General features: G+C 37.5%; 1 protein-coding gene across 1 annotated transcript in view; it reads left to right on the forward strand.

Annotated features, from left to right (window-relative positions):
• The first annotated feature begins 375 nt into the window (after window positions 1-375).
• Window positions 376-22,996, forward strand: part of GSL04 (glucan synthase-like 4) — an 82,821-nt gene continuing 60,200 nt past the window's right edge. Inside the window, exons 1-12 of the mRNA XM_089167900.1 lie at window positions 376-771; window positions 1,283-1,383; window positions 3,435-3,556; window positions 3,673-3,754; window positions 3,869-3,979; window positions 4,123-4,236; window positions 4,447-4,539; window positions 4,612-4,703; window positions 4,892-5,018; window positions 17,022-17,156; window positions 17,241-17,317; window positions 17,447-17,606. Coding sequence (XP_089024026.1) covers window positions 570-771; window positions 1,283-1,383; window positions 3,435-3,556; window positions 3,673-3,754; window positions 3,869-3,979; window positions 4,123-4,236; window positions 4,447-4,539; window positions 4,612-4,703; window positions 4,892-5,018; window positions 17,022-17,156; window positions 17,241-17,317; window positions 17,447-17,606 — 1,416 coding nt within the window. The 5' untranslated portion in view covers window positions 376-569. The remainder of the gene's footprint in view (window positions 772-1,282; window positions 1,384-3,434; window positions 3,557-3,672; window positions 3,755-3,868; window positions 3,980-4,122; window positions 4,237-4,446; window positions 4,540-4,611; window positions 4,704-4,891; window positions 5,019-17,021; window positions 17,157-17,240; window positions 17,318-17,446; window positions 17,607-22,996) is intronic.

The raw sequence follows: 22,996 nt of genomic DNA on the forward strand, positions 1-22,996 counted from the left end.
AATTGGGGTTTTTATTCGGCTAGTACCACGGGGCTGAATTTGTAAATTTATAAAACTCTAAAACCTTAAAATGCAAAAGAAAAAAAATTATATTTACATATAAGATCTTTGAGTTTTTAATCTAGACTGTTAAACATAAGTTTGGTGACGTGGTCGAATCTCGACCGTCAGCTGCTGGCAGCGGCAGTTGCAAATAAAAATCCGGGTAATGGCTTGCGTACATTCGCATCTTAGGGATCCCCTACCGAATTTTAATAATCGAAAAAAAAAACGTTATTAATGAAAACACTAGTCGTACACAGCTGTCAATTCTACAAGTGCTATACTTCTTTTCCCGGGAAATTCAAAAAGAAGTTTACATCATCAGGACCCCAAATCTGCTGACCTTCCCACTTCGCTTCTCGAGAGAGAAGGGCAGAGAAGGGCGAAAAGCAAAAGCAAAAGATCACATTTTTTTGCATTCACCAAAAAGCCAAAAAGATGGAAGCACACAGAGATTCAGAAATAGAGACTGGAAGTATTTACGTCTTCTCGGTGTCATCAGTAACAGACTTTTCGAACTTCCAGCAATGTCAGAGATTGTGGTTGCAGATCCCGTCTATGGTAGGAGCAGAAAAGCTTCAATGCCAATTTCCAGGTCGAAAACAATTGGTCACGTTCCAGAGCCCTTCGACAGCGAGAAAGTGCCTCAAACTTTGATTTCAGATGTTCGTCCATTCCTTCGAGTCGCAAATCAACTGGAAAAGGAGAACCCTCGAGTTGCATGCCTCTGTAAGCTATTAAGTTTTTTTCTTTTGGAAGGGCGGGCCTGGCGCAATGGTGGAGTCTCTCCATTGTGTGCTGGAGGTCGCGGGTTCGAATCAGCCTCTCTGCAAAAAGCAGGGGTAAGGCTGCCTAGAAAGTCCCTTCCCCAGACCCCCACAGTGTTGGGAGCTTGGGCACTGGGTACGCCCTTTTTTTTTTACTGCATTAGCAATCGTTACTTTGACTCAAAAACGATAGTACCCAGACTTCTGGTTAGTCCCTTTTTGATAGTACATTCTCATTTTTACATCTTGTTAAATAGAGAATTTATTAGTATTATTATTTATTTTTTCTTTCTAAATTTGCATCTAACAATAGGCATAGTCTCTACAGATGTTTCATTCCAACTTCAACAAGACCATTTATCAATGTTTTTCTCTGATTATACGTGGTCACTTACATTTCGTCTGCTTCATTTTCCTTCTATTTAGTCGGTAATTTGTTTCTTTAAATTTCTCTCAATGCTTTTCGGGGGCAGGCCGCTTTCAGGCTTTTGTAAGAGCGCATACCATAGATCCTAATTCGAGTGCCAGGGGAGTACGGCAATTCAAAACCGCTCTTCTTCAGAGACTTGAACAGGTATTAAAATTATATATTTTAAAGAACTGAAGCCTGTTTTGTTGCAGATACTTATAGTTTGCTGTATACTTGAACCATTGTAGAGAAACTATAACCACACACTACTTCTTTTTAAAACTGCTAGTATCAATTACCTATTTTCTAGGCCTTCTGATGTCTTCTGTTTCTTCCCCCCCCCCCCCCTTGAAAATTGCATTTGCAGTATTAATTGCAACCATACACACATAGAGGGATCTTCCCCCACTGTGTTTTGTATTGATTGTAGGCTATACATTGTCAATTTGTCATACATCTACGGAACAACATAAGATTCTTCACACTTGGAATAGTGTGTTGATCGGTCTATTTGTTATTGAAAAAGATGCCTAGCATAGTGTAGATGCTGAAGTAGGTGGCAACCTGTATTCTGCGCTTTAAGGGCATGCCAAACACACTATTCACTTTCTCATTCCTGAAGGCTGAGTGCTGCTAAACAGAGGAGGCTGAATCTGCTTGATAATGACAAAATTTTCTGTTGATATCATCAATTCTATCCACAACTTTATATGTCCAACTTATGACCTTCCTAAGATGCTGAGCAGCATGTTTTTTCTTTTCTATATTCTTTATCCTTTTTCTTCCGACAGTGGCAGAGTGAAGTAAAAGATCAAAAAAATAAAAATAAAAAAGAAGAAGAAGAAGAAGAAGAAGAAGAAGAAGAAGAAGAAGAAGATAAAGAAAAAGGTAGAGATACATTCTGCCATAAAAATTGCACAGCTTCCTGTTTCTAACATTAGTTATGTATTTGGATCAACAAAGGTACTCTGGAGGAAAACCCAGAGAAGGAAATTTTCTGGGGTTTAAAGGTGCTCCTTGGATGTACTGTGAAAACTAATGGAAAAACAAATTGATTGCTGCATAGTGAGGAATCAAATGGATCCAGGAAATGTCTTTTCTATCCTTAGCTACATCCTGTTGCTAAAACAAATTCCCAAACAATACTTTTAGGACGTAAACTTAAGTTTTCTAGGGAACCCACACCCAAAGAAAAAAGGGAAATTTTTTTTTTCATTTATTATTTAAATATGCTTTGATCTTCAAATAATTTGAAAGTAGATATTATATTCAGTGAAACATTAACCTAACCTCGAGCCCTAAACTATACCGTATCAATGCAGTTTTTCTTTTTCTTTTTTCTTTTTATTTTGTACTTTTTGGGTGCCACATCTAATCAATGGATGGGAGGAGGGGAGGTGAGGGCCAGGGGCTCAAACCCAAGATCCAGGGGTGAGCATGGGCTCACCACCACTGTACAGTAGCTGCAGTTGACAGTTTTAACTATTAGTTATATGTTCAGTCTCCTTTGATAGTAACAAATTAATTATTTTCTTATTTGGGTATTGAATGTGCTTTATCAGAAAAAACATGCAAAATCTAAGGAGGACATAAAGGTCCCTCAACCAAGGAGTGGAATTGGGACACAATGTTGTGCATGCAAGAGGATATTTACTAAACATGTTGATTGAAGCTCATAGGGGTCACTGGGTCACGTTTGATGCAAACTAGTGGTCCATCCTATTGGGAGATTGATTACAAGGCTGTAATTGTGATGTTAATATGCTAAAGAATGCAAATTTTAAGTGAAGTGTAGATATGCTGAGTGTTGGGTCAACATGGGTTCATAATGGCTCTGACACAGGGACCCTCATTCTTGCATTCACATTTTATGGCGAAGCTTGACCTATAATTTTGACTGGCTTATCATTTATCTCAACTGTTGCTTACTTTCACTGGCCATTTTTCTCATGTCTTGCACATGTTTCCATAAATCAATTGACAGTGCTTTTTTTCCTTCCTGGATCAGTCAGTAATTGAAAGTGCAAATTCTTTTGTTCGGCTTCATAATAAGCATGTTTTGTTTTGAACTTCTGTTGTATGGTTCTACTCTTCCCAACTTTGGCCTCAAACTGGTTGTGAGGGTTGAAAAATAATAATAATAATTTACTAACAAAATGATTATTTCTTATAGCCTTTATATGTCTCCCCACTTTTAATGCCTCAATGATTTATAGGATGAGGAAGCCACTTTTGCTATGCGGAAGGAAACAAGTGATCCACGTGAATTGGAAAGAGTATTTCATATGTACGATGACTACATTCTTAAACATGAGGGAGATGTTGATTTGGAAAATAGGTAATATTAGATTAAGTCCTGTGTCTAATGCTTCGTGCAGACTATCAATGATCCAAATTATTCCAATAGTTTGCCCTTGGCAAAGGACCTGCTAAGTCTATATGAAACCTTCACAGGCAGAAGGTACAAGATGCACGTATAACTGCTTTTGTTCTTTCTGAAGTATTAAGGGCTATCACATCTGGAACTGGTCTTGAGGTTGTGTTTTCTCCCTCCATCTGCATATATATATATATCAGACACTTTAACCAATTTTTGAGCTCGAGAAGAGATTTCTTACTTCTGTTATTCGTGCCATTAATCTTTTCCTAGGTTGTTGCTGTTGGTGATGACAATGAGGCAAAATCCAAGTTTGATGTTCCATATAACATCCTTCCACTTGATCCTGGAGGTTCACAGCAAGCAATTATGCAACTCCCTGAGGTATGAAGTTGAAAGAGATATATGCTGTCCAGTGGTTCTATTGAGAGCTTCTCTTTCTGTCCAGTAACATGACTGCTCCCACCTGAGCCACTAGAAGTTGTCACCGATGGAATACTTATTGATACCAGTATGATCATATACAGATTAATGCTGCTGTTGCAGCCCTTCGCAATATTCGTGGTTTACCGATGGAGGAAAATCAACCAGGGACTCCCTTTGATTTATTTGACTGGTTGCAGGGTTTGTTTGGATTTCAGGTAATTTCAGAGATTCCTTATTTCTTGCATTTTTCTTTTCCATTTTATACTGCTTGTGTTTTCTTACACTACAGATCATATTAAAGCATAACAAAATGTTACTGTTCAATTTTATTCTTTCCTTTTTTCTTTCATAATAATCTCTTTATGTTAATGCTTATTTATTGCCAATGATAAATGTTGCTCTATTAAACCTGTGTTCCTCTGCAGAAAGGCAATGTAGATAACCAACGAGAGCATCTGATTCTGCTTCTTGCTAATATCCATATTCGACGGACTAATAAAGGGGTATCCATGTCAAAGGTAACTTTTATACTAAATGCATAAAATATATCTACCATGTGATGTTGATACTAATGATTCTTTTGTTAACAGCTAGGGGAAGGAGTTGTGGACGAACTGATGGATAAGTTGTTTGAGAATTATACAAGCTGGTGCAAATATCTGGGAAGAAAAAGCAATATCTGGTAGGACAAATGATCTATTTTGTTCTTTTCCTTTCCGCTAAGCAGCTATGGCTTTCCTGAAAGTATTTCATCTTTATCTAATGCAACCTCTGAGTTGTACCTTTTGACGTATATCTTTCAAATTCTGTAACAGAATTTTTCTTTTCCACTTATCTGCTACTCATTTTCAGCTACTATTATCTCTGCAGGTTACCATCTGTGAAGCAGGAGGTAGAACAATATAAAATTTTATATATGGGCCTTTATTTTCTTATATGGGGAGAAGCTTCAAATGTGCGGTTTATGCCTGAGTGTCTCTGTTACATTTTCCACCATGTAAGCTGCAACTAAGTCATTCCTTTTGTATGACACTTTTCATTTTGCTCTAAAACAATTGGTTCTTCTGTTCATATTTTCCTTACTCTTTTTCATTCTCTTGGTTGTACAAATTTAGACATCTAAAACACAGGCTAAAGTGCTGTTTTGGTTTATTCTTCAACATATTCTAACTAAACCATACACTAAGCTGCTTCAACAGGCCCCTTTTCCAAAATACTTCAGAACATGATACTTTATGTCAACAGTACCATGTATATGCAATGCAGTGTTTCTTTCTTTTTTTTTTCTTTTTTTTTTTGGGTGAAAACTGCAGTTTGTTATAAAGCAGAATATATGTAGAGAGAATGGAGAAGAAGAAAAGAAATTGAGCGGCTTCACGTCAATTATGAGGAACTCAAAACAATCTAATAATATTTACAGAACATTCGCAGGAACCTTGGCTCAGCATGAGAACAAATTAGAAACATAAACTCTAGAAAGGAATTGAAAACCTTTTAGACAAGTCTTGTGATTAGTGTCAGGTGCTAATCTCGAGACCTAATTCTTTTTCCCTTTTTTCCCTTAGCATATTCTAACACTCCCCTTCAAGTTGGCATATGAACATTAAACATGCTTTGCTTTTATGTGCACAATGGGGCCTACTTTGGTGTATTATTGGGCAAGCCTAGTATGGGATATGTTGAAGGGCTTGACTCAACCCATTCTATCACCTTCGGAGTTTTTGGTGCATTGGTCAAGCATCTAACATTTGGTATTAGAGCTAGCACTGCATCAAGGATTTGAATCTCAGAAAGGTTACTAAGGAGAAGGCTACTTGGAGTAGAGTGAAAGCTGTCAAGAAAGGGCAAATTGCCACCATTAAATAAAAAAATAAAAAAAGCCACAACCCCCCTTAAAAAGAAAAAATAAAAAAAGCAAGGGAGCAGAATGCAACCCCTTGGAGAGAGAGCTACTTACTACCAGAGTGTGAGCTGCCTTGAGTGAGAGCTATCGAGGACGATGATTGCAAAAGCATAGTGGCATCTTATGTGCTTAATGGGCCCCATTCTAGGGTATGGGCACTATATTGGGCCAACCTACTATGGGATCGGTTAAGGGGCTTGACTCCATTGGTTTCATTAGTTTTGGAGCTTTTGGTGCATTGGTCAAGTAAGTAACACCTGCTTGTTACAAATATAATAAACTTTTGCAGCCCCTCACTTTTTTGCAAACAAATCAGCTATTTGTTCTCGTATAGACATGATTTGGAGAAATCAATGGTTGTTGGCTGCTGCAACTTCTCATGAACAGCATGAAACAAACCTCAATAGGCTTCATATGCTCATGAAAAACAGGGTTTGACGCTACATAATTAGCAGCCTGATTATCACACCGAAGAGAAGTAGATGAATCATCACCAAAGCCAAACTTTTTCAATAATTGTGTAATGTGTACTAGCTTGCTAGTGACTTGTCCCATAGCTTGACATTCTGGCTTTGCACATGATCAACCAACCATTATCTGTTTCTTACTTTTTCAAGAGACACGACTCCCTCCAACCATAGTGTAATAACCTGTGGTTGATCTTCTATTAGTCAGAAAGCTAGCCCAGTCTGCACCAGAAAAGCCATCAAATCTCCTGTGACTATGATTTGTTTAGAGTAGCCCACAGCCAGGAGCCTTCTTAAGATGCCTCAACACTTGTAGAATAACACCCTAATAAGATGTTTGAGCAGCAGATAGAAATTAGCTCATAACACTGATAGGAAAAGTATAGGTCAAGTTGCATCAAATAGTCCAATTTGCCAAAAAAGATTTTATACTATCCTAGATCATTAAGATCAACTCCATCACAAGGCATAATTTTTAAATTTGCATTTGTTGGATTCTACTAGGAGTTCAATTAGAGTTTGTATTTATGTAAAATTCCATTTCTTGTAATAGTGTGCTTTCCACTTAATTATAAATAGAGGGCTTGAGATCATTGATCAATAAGCCATCCTACCAATATCATGTTTCTCAACATGGTATCAGAGCCTAAGTTCAATTAGGCAAGGGAAGAGAAGGAAAAAATCTTGCTGAGGAAGACCTACCTCCATTGTCGAGACGTCCCTCTAGAAGCCATCGCCTCTGCTTCCGATTAGGGTTGAAACGGAGTCGTGCGAGTTCAATTCGTTTGTTGTTGAGTTCGCAAGTTACAACGAGCATCTTCGACTCTGCTTTCGGTGATTTGAGAGAGCTTTTTCCAGATTCCATCTTCTTTTTTCAGATTTCACCTTCTTCTTCAACCCAAAACCCTGCAACTTCCGCCATCGACCATCATCAACTCTGCTTCCATCGCCATCACCAGACTGCTTCCATCGCCATCGCCAGACTCAGACTCTGCTTCCGTCGCCATTGCCCGTCGCCTGCTTTCGTCACCATCGCCGTCGCCTACTTCCATCCTAATCGCCATCGTCCCTCACAGGTAACCTACGAAGCTTCTGAACCCATCGCATGAAATAGACCAGCCAAAACCATATTTATTTCTCTGGTTCCATTAGCCAACAACCAGTAGACCAGACCAGACCATCCATCCTTTGACATAACCATATTTTGTTTTATCTCTGGTTCTATTAGCCAAAAACCTATTTATTATGTCTTAAGGGTTGGTTTATTTGTAATTTCTTTTATAGTTTTTGCATTTAACAAAAGAAAAGGAATTCTTTATAAGCATTTTTTGAATTCTATCATTTTTTTTGGGTGGTTTGGCTATTGTATTCTGCGATATTTCAGTTACTTTGAAGGGGTGAAGACTGAAGAACTGCAAATAATTCTTTCAACATGGCAACCACTAATGGTACTATTGCTCCCACTGGATCCGACCATTACCCCATTCTTAATCCTCTTTCGGTAAGATTTGATGGCACAAATTATTTGATCTGGTCTCGATCTGCTTACCTGACTATTGCTGGAAGAGGACTAGTTGGACACATTACGGGCACTACTATCAAACCTACTACCGCAGGTGTTTTACAGGATAAATGGATATCAAATAACTCTCTTATTATGTCATTCCTTTTGAATTCCATGCATCCAAATATTGCCCTGGGTTTACCTATTACTTGATACTGCAGCCCAAATCTAGAAGGCTACTACTGAAATCTATGAACAATTGGGGAATGATGCACAGGTTTATAAGATACGAAAGAAGCTTCATTAGACTACCCAAAAGGAATTGACTGTGGCCCAATATTATGCTGAGTTGCACTCTTTTTGGCAGGAATTGAATCATTATGGGGATTATCACCCCACTAATCTAGATGATGTGACTACTTATAAGGGGCACATTGATAAGATTTGGGTATATGACTTCTTGGCAGGTTTGAATGTGGAGTATGATCAGATCAAAGTGCAAGTATTAAGTCGTTCTCCCTTTCCTACACTAGAATAGTCTTATGCACTTGTTCAGTGTGAGGAAAGCCTTCGATTAACCATGCTTCATGCTCATATTGTGGAGAAATTAGCCTTACAGTCTGTTAGCACTAAATCTTATTCAACGAAGGAGATTGTCAAGTGTGAACACTGTCACAAGCCATATCATACCAAGGCCAATTGTTGGAAGCTCCATGGGAAGCTTGCTGATTTTGAGCAAAAAAGATCACAAAAAAGAGGAAACCGAAAGCTCATTTTTCAGAGACAATTTCCACAACACCCTCTGGCAAACGTTGGTCTTTCACGGAGGAGTTAACTACTCTGTGGCGTATTCTGCAGTCTTCTACTGCCAGTACAGCCTCTACCACTGCTTCCTCTACTAACCAAACCAACTCCTACCTTGCTACTTTAGGTAAAACTTTTACAGGCTTTCAAGTTTCTTCAGATTCTACTCCTTGGATTATTAATACAAAAGCCACAGATCATATGACAAATTTATCCTCCTTTTTCTTACAATATTCTCCAATTTCTAGAAAGGATATAGTTTGAATTGCTGATGGCTCCTATTCTTCCATTACTGGAAAAGGGACCATTCAACATTCTCCATCACTTTCTTTGTCTAAAGTTTTACGTGTTCCCTCTTTCTCTACTAACTTGCTCTCTATCACTAGTCTTACACATAACTTAAATTGTAAAGTGACATTTTTCCCATCTTACTGTGTCTTCAAGGATCTGGTCACGGGGAAGGAGATTGGACGTGGTAAACTAGACAATGGACTTTATTTGCTCAAGTCGATTGAAGGATCTACTTCTGCTCTTACTACATCTTCTAATAAGGTCCATTCTGTAATATCAAACCTTCACAGTGGCACCGTAGGCTAGGTCACCCCCCCTCAGGAACTCTTAAGAAAATATTTCCTGATTTAGTTTCTTCTTGTAATGAGGATGATTTTTTTTGTGAAGCATGCATTTTTGCGAAGCAGACTCGTTCTACTTATTTTCCTTCTCTTCAAAATAGAAAAACTATTCCTTTTATGCCAATTCATACTGATGTGTGGGGTCCTTGCTGACGTGTGTCTATTATTGGCCATAGGTACTTTGTTACTTTTATTGATTGTCACTCTTATTCTACATGGATTTATCTTTTAAAACAAAAATGAGGTTTTCCAATGTTTTAAATGATTAAAACTCAGTTCAATGCCACTATGAAGATCCTTTGCAGTGACAATGGCACAGAGTATATTGATGGTGAATTTCAGAGATATTTCTTTAACTCTAGCATAATACACCAGACCAGTTGTGTTGATACAGCTGCCCAAAATGGGGTTGCCGAAAGGAAGAATCGGCGTCTCTTAAAGATAGCCCGTTCCATTATGATTGCTATGAATGTACTTGACCAATACTGGAGTGATGCTATACTCACTACTTCTTACCTTATGAATAGGATGCCTAGTAGGATACTTGATTTTAAATGTCCTAATAAGATTCTTCAGGGAGCCTTTTTTTTTTTTTTATAGAGGAGAGGTGTTCTTTCTGACTTTAGATCTTCTTATCACACACCAACACAACTTAAGAGTCCCAGAAGAGTTTCTTGACCAGGGGGAGACTTCTGCCACTATACCTGAGGACTCTAATCCTCCCCCTTCATTTTCTGAACCATGTGAAAAACCTAGCCAGGGGGAGACCACTCTTGTGAGACAAACTGTTGAGGTATTTCAAAACCAGATTGACCAGAATAAGGAGGTGCAGACTTATCAGAGGAAGAATTACAACCGGCTAAAGCAGGTGGAGAAATGTGATACGTTACCACTTCAGTCTCCTGCTCCAGAATCAGATTATATTGTTCCCCGTAAGGTATCTTCTTCTGATCTTCCTATTACTGTTAGAAAAGGAGTCAGATCTTGTACTCAACATCCTATAGCTAAATATGTTTCTTATAACTCTTTGTCTGATTCCTACCGTGCTTTTATATCCTCTCTGTCACCTGTATCTGTTCATAAAAGTTGGTAGGAAGCCTATGCTGATAAGAGATGGAAGGCAACTATGGTAGAGGAAATGCAGGCAATGAAGAAAAATGACACTTGGGAGCTGGTTACACTTCCTCCAGGAAAAAAACTAGTGGGCTGCAAATGGGTGTTTGTGGTTAAACAAAATATGGATGGATTAGTCAACAAGTTGAAAGCTAGACTAGTTGCAAAGGGGTTTACCCAGACCTAGGGGATTGATTATCAGGAGACTTTTGCCCCTGTTGCGAAAATAAACACTGTCAGGGTTCTATTGTCTGTAGCTGTGAACAAAGATTGGAACTTGCACCAACTATACATAAAGAATGCCTTCTTATATAGGGAGTTATCGCAAGAAGTCTATATGGAAATCCCACATGGTTTCTCCGATGACAATACTGCAGGGAAAGTTTGTCGGTTGAAAATGTCAATTTATGGGTTAAAACAGTCTCCTAGATGCTGGTTTGGACGCCTCCTAAAGGCAATGACTTCTATTGGGTACAAACAAAGCAATGCTGATTGTATACTATTTGTCAAGCAGTCAGGTACTAACATCACACTTCTCATTGTCTATGTAGACGATATTGTCATCACAGGGAATGATGGTGAAGAAATTCAAAAGTTGAAGGACTTTCTTGGCAGAGAGTTTGAAATTAATGATCTAGGGAAGGTACAATATTTCTCAGGGATTGAGGTGGCTCAATCAAAGAAAGGTATATTCCTATCCCAAAGAAAGTATGTCCTAGATTTATTATTAGAAGTGGGAATGTTGGGGTGTAAAGCAGTTGATACCCCTATTGAAGCTGGAGCTAAACTTAAAGAAAAAGAGGAAGAACCAATGGACAAAGGAAGATACCAAAGGTTGGTAGGGAAACTTATTTACTTGTCCCACACCAGGCCAGACATCGCTTATGCCGTATGGGTTAGTGAGCCAATTCATGTATGATCCATATTTAGTCCATATGAAGGCAGTTACCAGAATTCTACAATATTTGAAGGGAACTCCTGGAAAAGGAATACTTTTGTCACTCACTGATAATCTAAAAGTAGAAGCATACACTGATGCAGACTGGGCTGGATCTCCAGACCAGAAGTCAATTTCAGGTTATTGTACCTTTGTTGGAGGTAATCTAGTTACTTGGAGAAGTAAGAAACAGAATGCGGTAGCTTTATCTAGTACCCAAGCTGAATATAGAGCTATGGTTCGTGGAGCTTGTGAGCTACTATGGTTGAAAGGCTTACTACAAGATATTGGAGTCCAAGTTCCAAACCCTATGATGTTATATTGTGACAACAAGGCTGCTATTAGTATTGCTAATAATCCGGTGCAACATGATCGAACTAAACACATTGAAATTGACAGGTTTTTTGTCAAAGGAAAGCTGGAACAAGGGCTTATCTGCATGCCTTTTGTAAGATCTGGAGACTAAGTAGCAGATATTTTCACTAAAGGCTTGAAAGAAAGAGATTTCCTTCCTATTGTAGGCAAGTTGGGCATGACTAATATCTATGCCTCAACTTGAGGAGGAGTGTTGGATTCTACTAGGAGTTCAATTAGAGTTTGTATTCATGTAAAATTCTATTTCTTGTAATATTGTGTTTTCCACTTAATTATAAATAGAGGGCTTGAGATCATTGATCAATAAGCCATTTTACCAATATCGTGTTTCTCAATAGCATCCATGGAAACATCTGGAAGTTCGGACTCAAGCATCATTGTTTCAGACAACAGATCAATGACATACCTACATTGTGATAAAAAGACCCCTTTCTTAGACTGAGCAACTTCTACACCCAAAAAATACTAGAGCCCCAAGTCGTTAGTCTGAAAATATAGTTTCAAATGAATCTTAATTTTCTAGTAGCAATAGAGTCTCTCCAATGATAAGAATATCATTCACATAGACAACATAGCAATGCAAGAAACAAAATGTTGCTATAAGATCTAGTGCTAAAGCAAAATTTCAAGCTATGACTCATGAGGTTTAAGAATTGTTATTGTCATGTGGTTTACTAGAAAATCTGGGTGTGCTGGTGCCTCTTCCCATGTGGCAGGTTACATCAGCATCTCTAGGACCATGTGTATTGGTAGTAGTGGGGCTTTCTGTAGGAGCACCCCCAGAACTGGATCTGCCACTGGAACCACAGTTAGGAGTAAAAGAAGCAAGGGCTGAATTGGCTGAATCATGTAAATTTTCCTTGAAAGCACAGAAAAGTCATGAGAAAGTGTCAGAAAACGTAGCTACGTTATCGCCACCAAGAATTTGAGACTGAACTGAATCAAATTCCTTTCTAGGGCCTGATTTTGGATCTAGGTTACATTAGAAGTCATAGGTAATATAGAATTTACTCCCTCATACTTTTTTTTCTTTTTTAGGTCAGCAAAATATTGGGTTGACATATATCCTTTCTGATCAACCCTACACAACTCCTATGATGGCTTATAATACATGAAGAAAGATTATATTGACTAGAATATAAAACATTCAAATATTCTGTTAGGTACCTGAATGAGGTTACTTAACAAGGTGGAATAACTCAAGAAGAAAAACGAGACTTTGAATAAAAGTTGAATAAGAAACAATATAATCTACCAGCAGTAGGTGATTCCTACGGCTACCCAAGAGCAATGGCTCTCACATAAACTTCTCTCTATATCCTTTCTACTCATCCTCCCCCCTATTTATAGCAATTACATTCCTATCGAATTAATTAACAAAATCAGCCTACTTCGAGTAGGACTCTTCAAAAGAAACCTAACTGTAATGTAACTCTAACCTAGATGTATTATGACTCTTGACTCTCTAAATCTAATTCTAATAACCTTAACGCAGAAGGACTCTTCATGCTTCAAATTTGCCAGTCGCCTGAATGCACTAGGACTCTGCTGAAAACGACAGGACTCTCTTCACTCTTCAAACTGTCAATCGTTTCCTTGGGAGTGCTTTCCTTGTCGAATATAGACTCTTGATATCAGGGGCTTATCATATTCCCACAATTCTTCTGCAGTATCAGTATGAGTTGTAAAATCGACAATGTTTCTCTCAATGGAGTTTTAAAATCTGTCCTAAAATCCAAGTATCAACCTTTTCCTGTAATTTGTCACCGTCAAGAGGAGTCTCAGTAAGATGTGTTTGCTGCCCTTGGCTTTTTAACACCAAGGTAACAGTTCTCTTCCATCAATGGAAGTTTTCTGCCCCTTCCAACTTCTATTCATTTATATGGTGAGAGGCTGAAGATACCACTTCAGTAATAGAGGTCTTAGATTCACCCATCAAAAGATATAAAATAAATAAATAACACTTAATAATTTCAGTCCAGGGAACAATCAGAAGGCAGAAATTGCACCAAGCTTCAATTTTTGTTTAATAAGATTCGAAAAATATTGCTGGAACCAGAAATCAGCCAAGGAAAGTTGATCCACAAAGCAACAATAATCAATCCAAACTATTCCCGATACAGCCGTTCATGGATAGAATAAGCTAAAACTCAGATAAAATTTTCTCCAGATTTTTGTGAAGGAAACTGGTAGATATGAGTGCACATACCATATGACCCTCAACAAAAAATAACAATAACAATGTGAGTGATGTAAACTGTTTCCAGGAGTTCCTTAGGGCCTAGGGTTACTTCCCCAAACCCTATGCCCCTAAGTTGATCTAGGGGTATTCTGGTCATTATGCAAATTTCGTGGTGTCCTAGGTCTGGGTCCCATTGGGTCCAGATAAGTGTTAGGACCATAGATTTATTTTTATTTTCTGATTTGAGTTAGTATTTTGTGATTTACTGTAGATTCCTTGTCTAGGTGTGATACCTAATTTGTGTTGGAGTCCCCTAGTCGGAGCCTACATTTTATTTATGACACCATACTTACTCTTAGAATTCAAATTGAATTTCTATAGAGTAAGTTATGATCGAGTCCTTGTTGATGTGGAAGTTATTGATTTACAGTCATAATTAAAATTAGAGAGTCAATTTGAAGTCCAGTGAGATTCCCAACTTTTCTATTAGTCTTCCATCTATCAGTAGTATCACTCGACGTTTGAACCGCAAAATAACTTTCTACCCTTCTCGTTGTGTATTTAAGGACTTGGAAATAGGACGTACTTGCTGGATAATTCTCCATCAACATCAACTACTGTCTCCAATTCCACCTCTCCTGCTTTATTTACTTTACTAACTAGGTTCAAATGTCGAGTGATACTACTGATAGATGGAAGACTAAGAGTTCTTTGTAATCTCTTAAGTTTGATTATCTGAATAAGAAAATTGTGTTTGAGGACCGGAATTCCTATTGAGAGGGCCTTTGCAGATTTTTAGTAAAATTCTTCTTCAATTTTCATCACCATTCTGAATTTCCAGCAAGTGTTCTCTGGGCATGCAAGTAAGTAAGAGAAATTCAGCAACACTTCAGCAGACAACCTTCAATTCCAGCAGCAGTTCAACCCTCATGGCAGCCTATCTTCAACTCCGAGTAAGTAAATGGCAACCCCAGCCCCTTCCTAACCACCTTCCTCTTCTTCTAGACCACTTACAAGCTTCTCCTCACCTCCCCATATACTAGTTATTTTCCAGATATTTTTTTTGTTAGGACTTTTTCTTAGACCTAAATTTCAAGATCCGACCTATGGCAATCTAACCATTAGATCCATCCCAAACTTTAGGAACATCATCCCCTTAACCCCAGTATTCAACCCAATCGGACCATGCCCTAACCCTAACCAAGATTCCTAAGCGAAGTAAGAAACCTAGTCCGAGCCATAGCCTAAAAGTGTTATTTCTGAAATCGTAAAACAACAAAATCAGAGTTAGTTCTAGCCTATCCGAACCCTTGAATCATTCCATGCTCAACCTAGAAGCCTTAAAGCATACAAACCCTAGTGAAAATTCTGCACTTACACCTCTGTTAAGTCCTATTGAATTTAACAAGAGTCATTCGAAATAGGGAAAAATCACGCTCACGAGTAACTAGAGCATCCACCATACCAGATGAATCAAAAGAGGCAACGGTGACAGATTTAGAGGTCATTGCATGGAATTTGATGAACAATCAATCCAAAAAATTACAGATGCTTCATTCAGCACCACAAATGGGATAACAAACCCTTGGTAGGAGGAAAAGTGCTCATCATCAAGAGGAAGAAGACATAGGAGGAAGGGTGAAGGCCAAAAAAAGGTTTGGAAGGGTGGTGGTAAGGTATAGGAAGGGAAAGGTAGGGTTGCCAGGTCCCTAGAGGGATTGTAGGAACAACGTGATGCCCTAGGAACCTCGCTGGAGATCTTAGGAGGGAGCAGCAAGGATCCAAGGTCCTAGGGACCCCACAGTGATGTGTGAAGTTCTCAAGACTAGGTGATGGTAGCAGTGGGGGTCCTAGGCCACCGGTGGGGGTTGGCAATGGCCCTATGACCTGGAGAGAGAGAGAGAGAGTGGTGGAAGGGAGGCAGTGGTGTTTTCAGGTGAAAGAGGCTGGCGATGGTAGCTCCTAGGGCTCTGTGGAAGCTTCTCAGATCTGTGGATCAAATTTCGAGGATTTTCAGCTTTGATACCATGTTGAATGGTCTGAGAACTTCTGACATGTGATAGGCAGACACAATCAATCTTTATTTATAATAATATGAGAGTCAAAAGAGATACTCCTAGTGTGGGATTATTACAAATAATGTCCTAGAGACAAGTCTATCCTTAAGAATAGTATTAGAATTACAACAAACTGAAACCCTAAGACCCTTGTATTCAGCCTTAAAGCCCTGAAACCTAATCCTGGACTTAATTCCCTGGTCTGATACCTTTGTTACAGCATAGTATTAATCCCTAAAGAGCAAATTCCTTCAAACCTAAGCCTGGTCAAAGCCTCCGAGACCTACCCCTAACCTTAGCCAACCCTAGTTTTTTCAAGAGCTCAATTACAAGCTTCTAAAGCCCTAGAAGACTGCTGGTTCCCTGAGAGAGGATCCTGGAGTGAGCTCAAATTCTAGAGGCAATGTTCCTACAATCTAAGCCCTAGAATTTGGTTCACATCAAGGAGGCAGTTCTTTTTCTATGCTTTTTATGATTTGGTCTGGGGTACTGATTAACTATAATGAGGATCTGTTACTTAACATGGAACTCAAGTGTGTAACGACTGGTAAAGCTGTAGACATGATAGGTACTTCATTGCTAAGTACATGGACATGACCTGATGATAACAGTACAGGCCATTTTGAAGATTAATGACGCAGTATCGAGAAAGATGATCTTACTCGGAAAGGGAGCGCAAAACACACAAGAAAACAGGAATGAGTAGAGTCTTATATCTTCCCTCACCCTGTTTCATCACTCTTATACAATCTTGTAGAACTCAAGAGCCTAATAATGTCATGATGTAGAGCTTGTCTAAATTCAGTTGTAGAGTTGTACCATTTGATATTATATGTTGTCACTCTGATAGAATCATCATTTCAAAAGTCTAGGTGCTCCTTGCAAATTTTCTCTATCTTACTTGGCATGGGTTGAATAGATGAGAGGCCTTTCTCAGTAGTGTAAAGCTGGCATGCTTCAAACTTATATTATTTATACAGATTAATTAAGCTAGTACTCATAACCATCATTTCCTTCATTCTTCAGATGGCATATGAAATGCATGGTGTATTGTGTAGTCATGTTACACCTACTGGCGAAAAGGTCAAGCCAGCAAATGGAAGAGAACCTGAGTCATTTCTTAAAAATGTTATCACCCCTATATACAGGGTTATACATGAGGTAGTTGACACCACTTTATATGTTGCATATCCTTCTTGTTAGTCTTCCCATTTCAAGCCTAAATTTCTTGTTGAACATTTGAAGGAAGCCGAGAAAAACAAAAATGGGGTAGCAGACCATTCTAAGTGGAGAAACTATGATGATCTGAATGAGTATTTCTGGTTAGTATCTTGTCCTGGTCACATTTGATTTGTTGTTATATTCATTATAACATTATTTAAACTATGCTACTCTCTTTTTTAAAATATGTGATTTGGAAGTACTAAAAACTTTTGATTTTAAATCTGCAGGTCTCCTGATTGTTTTTCTCTGCAGTGGCCCATGCGCCATGACCATAATTTCTTCTTTGTACAGCCTTCCAATGATACTGAAGTTAAGAATTCTTGCTTTTCATTTATGGCGGCAATAGTGAATAGAAAGAAAGAGGAAATAAAAGATGAAGAAATGATGGTAAACTTTCATTTTGCTGTTTCTTAAATTTGCTTCCATATTAATCAAAGTGAAGATCTATCATTTTAGTCATTTCTCTATCTGAAGGTTCTAGAAAAGCCATGATTTGTGTCTCCTTAGGGTAATTTGTTTGAAGCAGAATGTATCAGAAGAAGAAGAAGAGAAAAGAAAGGAGAAAAAAAAAAAAAAACACATTAAAATAGATAATTGGATTGATATTCCTCACAATTTTCACCACTTGATTTTTATATGGAATTTCTGTTGCCAAAAAAAAAAAAAAAAAAAAAGAACAGAAATTGATCCAGGTGCTGGCTGTGCCCCTTTAAGATTTCATCAAGATGAAGACTTGTGAATGAACACAGAGGGGCTAAGCCTAACTCAAAACCTGTAGATTCATCTGACAAAGAAACTCGCCGTTTTTGAAAAACTGAAAAATCAACTTTATGAATGTGGAGTGCAAGCTTGGCTTCTGATTCACTTTGATATGCTTTGTGGTGCATGATACGTTGCTATCAGTGACTTGATTTGAAATATGTTAGTCTTTCTTGTAAACGGTTATCCCTATTGTTTGAAAGAAAATTAGTCTGTTTACTTCTCACTATAACTCTTGGAATTGCCGAAATGGTTTTTAACTTGGTTACTTATTTCCCAGAGATTCAGATGCTATATTAAACTCTTGTAAAGCCATATCTTTGCATAACTATGGTAATGCTAGGAAGCATTCAGGTTTGCTAATTGTTGGTGTAGTATCAATAATATTAAAAGCCAACAAATGCAGGAACCAAATCTTTCTTGCACTTCCATGTACCACAGTTGCTGATCAATGTGTATTTAGCTTTAAGAAGCCTATATTTCATTTAGTCTCTAATGTCTTGATGGAGATGAGTTATTTAAATTGATTGCTCCTATGATCCTATCTAATGCACATTAATTAATCATATTCACTTCATTTTTAGTTGTATGTGTGTGTGTGCGTCTTGTGAGCAAGGTTTGAAATCATAATTTCGAGGCTGGCTTCGACCTGCCCCGAAACTGAGATAGATCAAAATTTTGACCGTTTCAGTTGAAAGCTGAGAATTTCAGTTGAAAACTTAATAATCTGATCCTTGTTTTCAGTCCTGTTTTGATGGTTTTTTTAATCTAGTTTTTTGCATGCAATATATCTAAAGCATAAAGAACATAATGGCAGTATGGCACATGTATTTTGCTAAAAAAGAAACCAATAAAGAGTTACTATTAAGTAGTACTATACTTGAGGTTCCGACAAATAGAAAGACTTGTAAAATTGAAGAAATTACATAAGTACTTTAAATGTTTCATACAAATACAATAGCCGCAAAGCAAATAACCAAAAAGAAACTTTTGCTCACATCTTCACTCAATTCCAATCCATCTTGTGAGAGGTGCAGCACTAGTAATATCTTATTCATTCCACTAAACATTGGACAAAAGACTCCTATGTTAGGGTCTTGGAATATATATATTAAGGTATTCCGATCCTGTGAACCTATAGTACTAAATTCTGTAAGGTTTTGGCAAAATTTTGCTGAAATCTCCCCTTTCAGTAAGTACTAAAATTACACTACGGGTGATATGAAAACACGCAATATCTCAGTGAAATCTTGTCAAAATTTTGGTAATTTTGCCGACAATTTTCAGTCAGATTGAGTAACTTTCACCAAAATCTCAATAGTTTTGGTGAGATTTTGAAAATTCTAAGGGGTTGTACTGTAGGGACTTATGGCTATGGCTATGGAATTAGTGGAGCATATGGTGGTTCATTTGCTGATGCCAATAGCATGTCTGCAGGGTGGACCCACTAAGGGGTTGGGAGGCCTTGGCCCCCCTCCCCCCGGATTTTTAAAATTTTATTATAATTCCTTTAGTTTTTCACTTTTTATATTAATTTTCTTAATTTTTCCAGTTTTTTTCTCTTCTCACATGTGAAATGTCACTATTTGCCCCCCCAATATTGAGAACAGTTTTTAAAGGTAAAATAATGGGTATAAATGTCATCCCTAGTTAAAAACTAATTCCTCAATCCCTATTTATTCTCCCCTCTCTTCTCTCTCACATCCTTTCTTCCTATTTATTCTTTTCTCTTTTTATAAACGTGGGTTAAAGGAAATTTTTGAAAAAAAAATCTTATTAGATATTCAAAATGTCATTCCTAATTAGAAACTAACTCCTCAATCCCTATTTATTCTCTTATCTCTCTCCTCTCCTCTCTCCTCTTTTCTTCCTATTTATTCTCTTCGGTTTCTTTCTTCCTATTTATTCTTCTTCCCTTTCTATAAGCGCGGGTTAAGGAAAATTTGGGAAAAACCCACAATTAGGTACTCTTTCTCTTTCTTAATTTACTTATTGTTTATCTTCTTTTTTTTCATTTTCTTTTGTTATTCTTTATTTGATTGTATATTCTTTGTTTCTTTATTTCTTCTACAATTTTTGTTATTTGATTTTATATTGTAAATAAAATGTCTATAGTTAATAAGGTAACTAACTACCATCGGTTTGCATCTCTTACCTAAAAAAAAAAAAAAATTGGTTTGCAACTGACTTTTTAGGGTTGACGTCATGTATATATATATATATTTTGAATTGATGCTTTAATTTACCTATATATTGTTGAAAAAAAATATATCATTATCAATAATTTACCTATTTTTGTTAAATATGTGTGGGTCTCACAAAATATATGTGAGCATATTCCTTAATATAATAAAATAATTCAGAGGTGGGACCCCCAATGGGTTTTATAAGGGCCCACACAATATGTGTGGCGAAAAAGCATTGGTGCTTCCCCAATCTAGACTTCCATTCTTCGGCCCCCCCAATATTAAATCCTAGGTCCGCCCCTGCATGTCTGCATATGGTATGGGGATGGATCAGGTGCATCTTTTGTGGACTCCATCTTTGGATATCCATCATGATCAGCATAGCCAATTATGCTAGTTTTGTGTCCAGGTTATAGTCCATGGTTGTATGACACATTCCCTAGGGTAGGATATCTACTTAATGTTGATAATGCTACCTATAGAAGTGTAGTGATGGACCATATGGATATCTTTACCTGTACCATGTCATTGCTTGCTTATGTTGTATTTAGAGTACTCCTCCATGACTCAGGTAGTGAATCTAGCCTGGCACATTCTTATATATTGAATTCATTGTGTTTGTTGTTGCATTTTAATGAAAATCTTAGTGTTGTCTTGCATAATATCCACGTTCTTATATATGCATGTTCTAGACTTTGGGTTTCACTCACATACAGCCAGACATGTGCCGATCAAGAACGCCACTTTAGGTTACGTTTTAGGCAAAAACAACACTGCCATTGTGTTTATTGGCCTCAAATTAGGTTGGACACTGAAAATCAGCCCAAGGAAATGCCAAAAACCCTTTGAAATCTACCATCGAAATTTGGAAAATACAAAATTTTGCTACAATTTTGGTGTTTCAGCCATCTCGAGATGAACCAAAATTTTGAACTATGTGTGAATCTATAAGTCTCAACATCAGCATAAGCAAGATATCCCAACCCATGGAATGTATCATTAGAGAATGGACTGTATGTGGATGATTGCTTAACTGGCCTAATTGGGTGTGATGGATATCCGAAGATGAAATCCCTAAAATTTGACCGGTGGCACCTAATTGAGATTTGAGCCTTTTAGACAAGGTTCCACAGAGCTCAATTAAACCAATGAAAAGAATTTCGACCCTAGTTTCGTCTTAGTTGGGAACCATCCAAAATTTGGACTATGCTTGTGAGGAAATGATATTCCCTACGTGGTTCAAAAATCGGTCTAGTGTCCATCTTAGTGGGCAGAAAGCCGAGATCTTGTCAAGTTGAAGGAAAAGAGTTCCTCTCATTTCAACCCAATTAGGTGGTCCATCTTAGTGAGTTTTAAATGTATTTTGGGGTCGGAAACTGCTGTTCAACTTCATTTAGGCCTTTCAAGTACATTGGTTGCCTCGTAATTATGAAATTTTTTTTTTGTAAATGTTTCATTTTGACTGTAATTTTGAAAGCCTTGTCTTGAAGAAGTGAAGATGCAGACTTATAAAAAATGAAATATACATGGCTTAATGTATAAAGGTTAAAACTCAAACAACTGTGATATAGTGTACATCACCCATGTTCATCTTCATCATCGGTGTTTGAATTTAGTATCTTCACAATCACATGACAAGATTGGCTTAGTTATAAGTTACACCAAAGTGTACAAGACTAAAAATACTAGTGTAGATCATATATTTTTGAAAAAAAAAAATAAAAATTTTGGGATGAAATATCACCCTTCTTGAAGTTTTAGTTGAAAAACTCTTCAATCTTTGCTATAGATGTTGTACAAGTTTCATCGATGATGTCTAGTAGGTGATATGGCCAATACTCCAGCAAATAATCTGGCAAAACCAGGTTTTCCTGCAATGTAGCAGGAAACAGAAGATTGAGTTTTTGCGAGATCGACATGAGATATCTTGACTTGATTTAGTTGGGGGATATTTATAACAATTATTGGATGAAATTTTAACTCAATTTAGTTTTGGAAAATTTATAACAACTGTTGGATGCAATTGAACCGAGAGATCTCGACTTGACCAAGATATCTCGACTCACACCTAATCTTGTCTTGGTTTTTCAAAAACTGAGATATCTCGGAGTTCTCAAACCATGATTAGCAATATCTCTTATACCTTGTAAAGGGAAGAATATGCTGTTCAAGCTCTAATGACCAAAATAAGATAACCTTATGAGCTTGGAAGTTGAAGTGGGAGAGAGAGAGCTCCAGGTCCATATGAAGAGGAAAGTCAAAAAGGGCCCCTGAAGTTGCTGCCCAGGAGTTTTATTATATTTTCAGTCAGTTATTTCAGTAATTAGATTCCATTTTAAGCTTTCCCACGTTTAAGAGGGCTATGTATTATTTGCTTTAAGTGAATTTCTTAGATTAAAAGGAGTATGTTGTAGGTTAGAGACATTAGGAATTAGTGAACTTCTTTGTCTTTCAGTGGTTTCCTAGTCTGTTTTGGGATTAGAAGTGAATTTCATTCTCATCTAGGAGTACCATTCTTTTTGCAATTTGGCCTTGTGCCTATTTAAAGCCCTAATCAATGGCATAGTACTATTTATATTTACAGATCATACCTTGTGGTTTTCTAGTACTATTGCTGCTGCTGCTGTTGAGAGTCTGGTATGTGATATCCAGATTGTAAGTCATATTTAGGTTGAATCATGATGAGTCAAATCCAAGGGAGTGGTGAGCAATATCCTAGTTGCTATCTGATCTTCTGAGTAATATCCTGATGCTCTACCCTCCATCATCTTCTCCTTTCCCCTTATTACTTTGGTTTTGGAAACCCTAATTTAATAAAACCTTCCTAATCTA

This window comes from Hakea prostrata, chromosome 9 (assembly GCF_041222555.1).
Source record: "Hakea prostrata isolate BN-2017 chromosome 9, UWA_Hpros_2, whole genome shotgun sequence".
NCBI lineage: Eukaryota > Viridiplantae > Streptophyta > Magnoliopsida > Proteales > Proteaceae > Hakea > Hakea prostrata.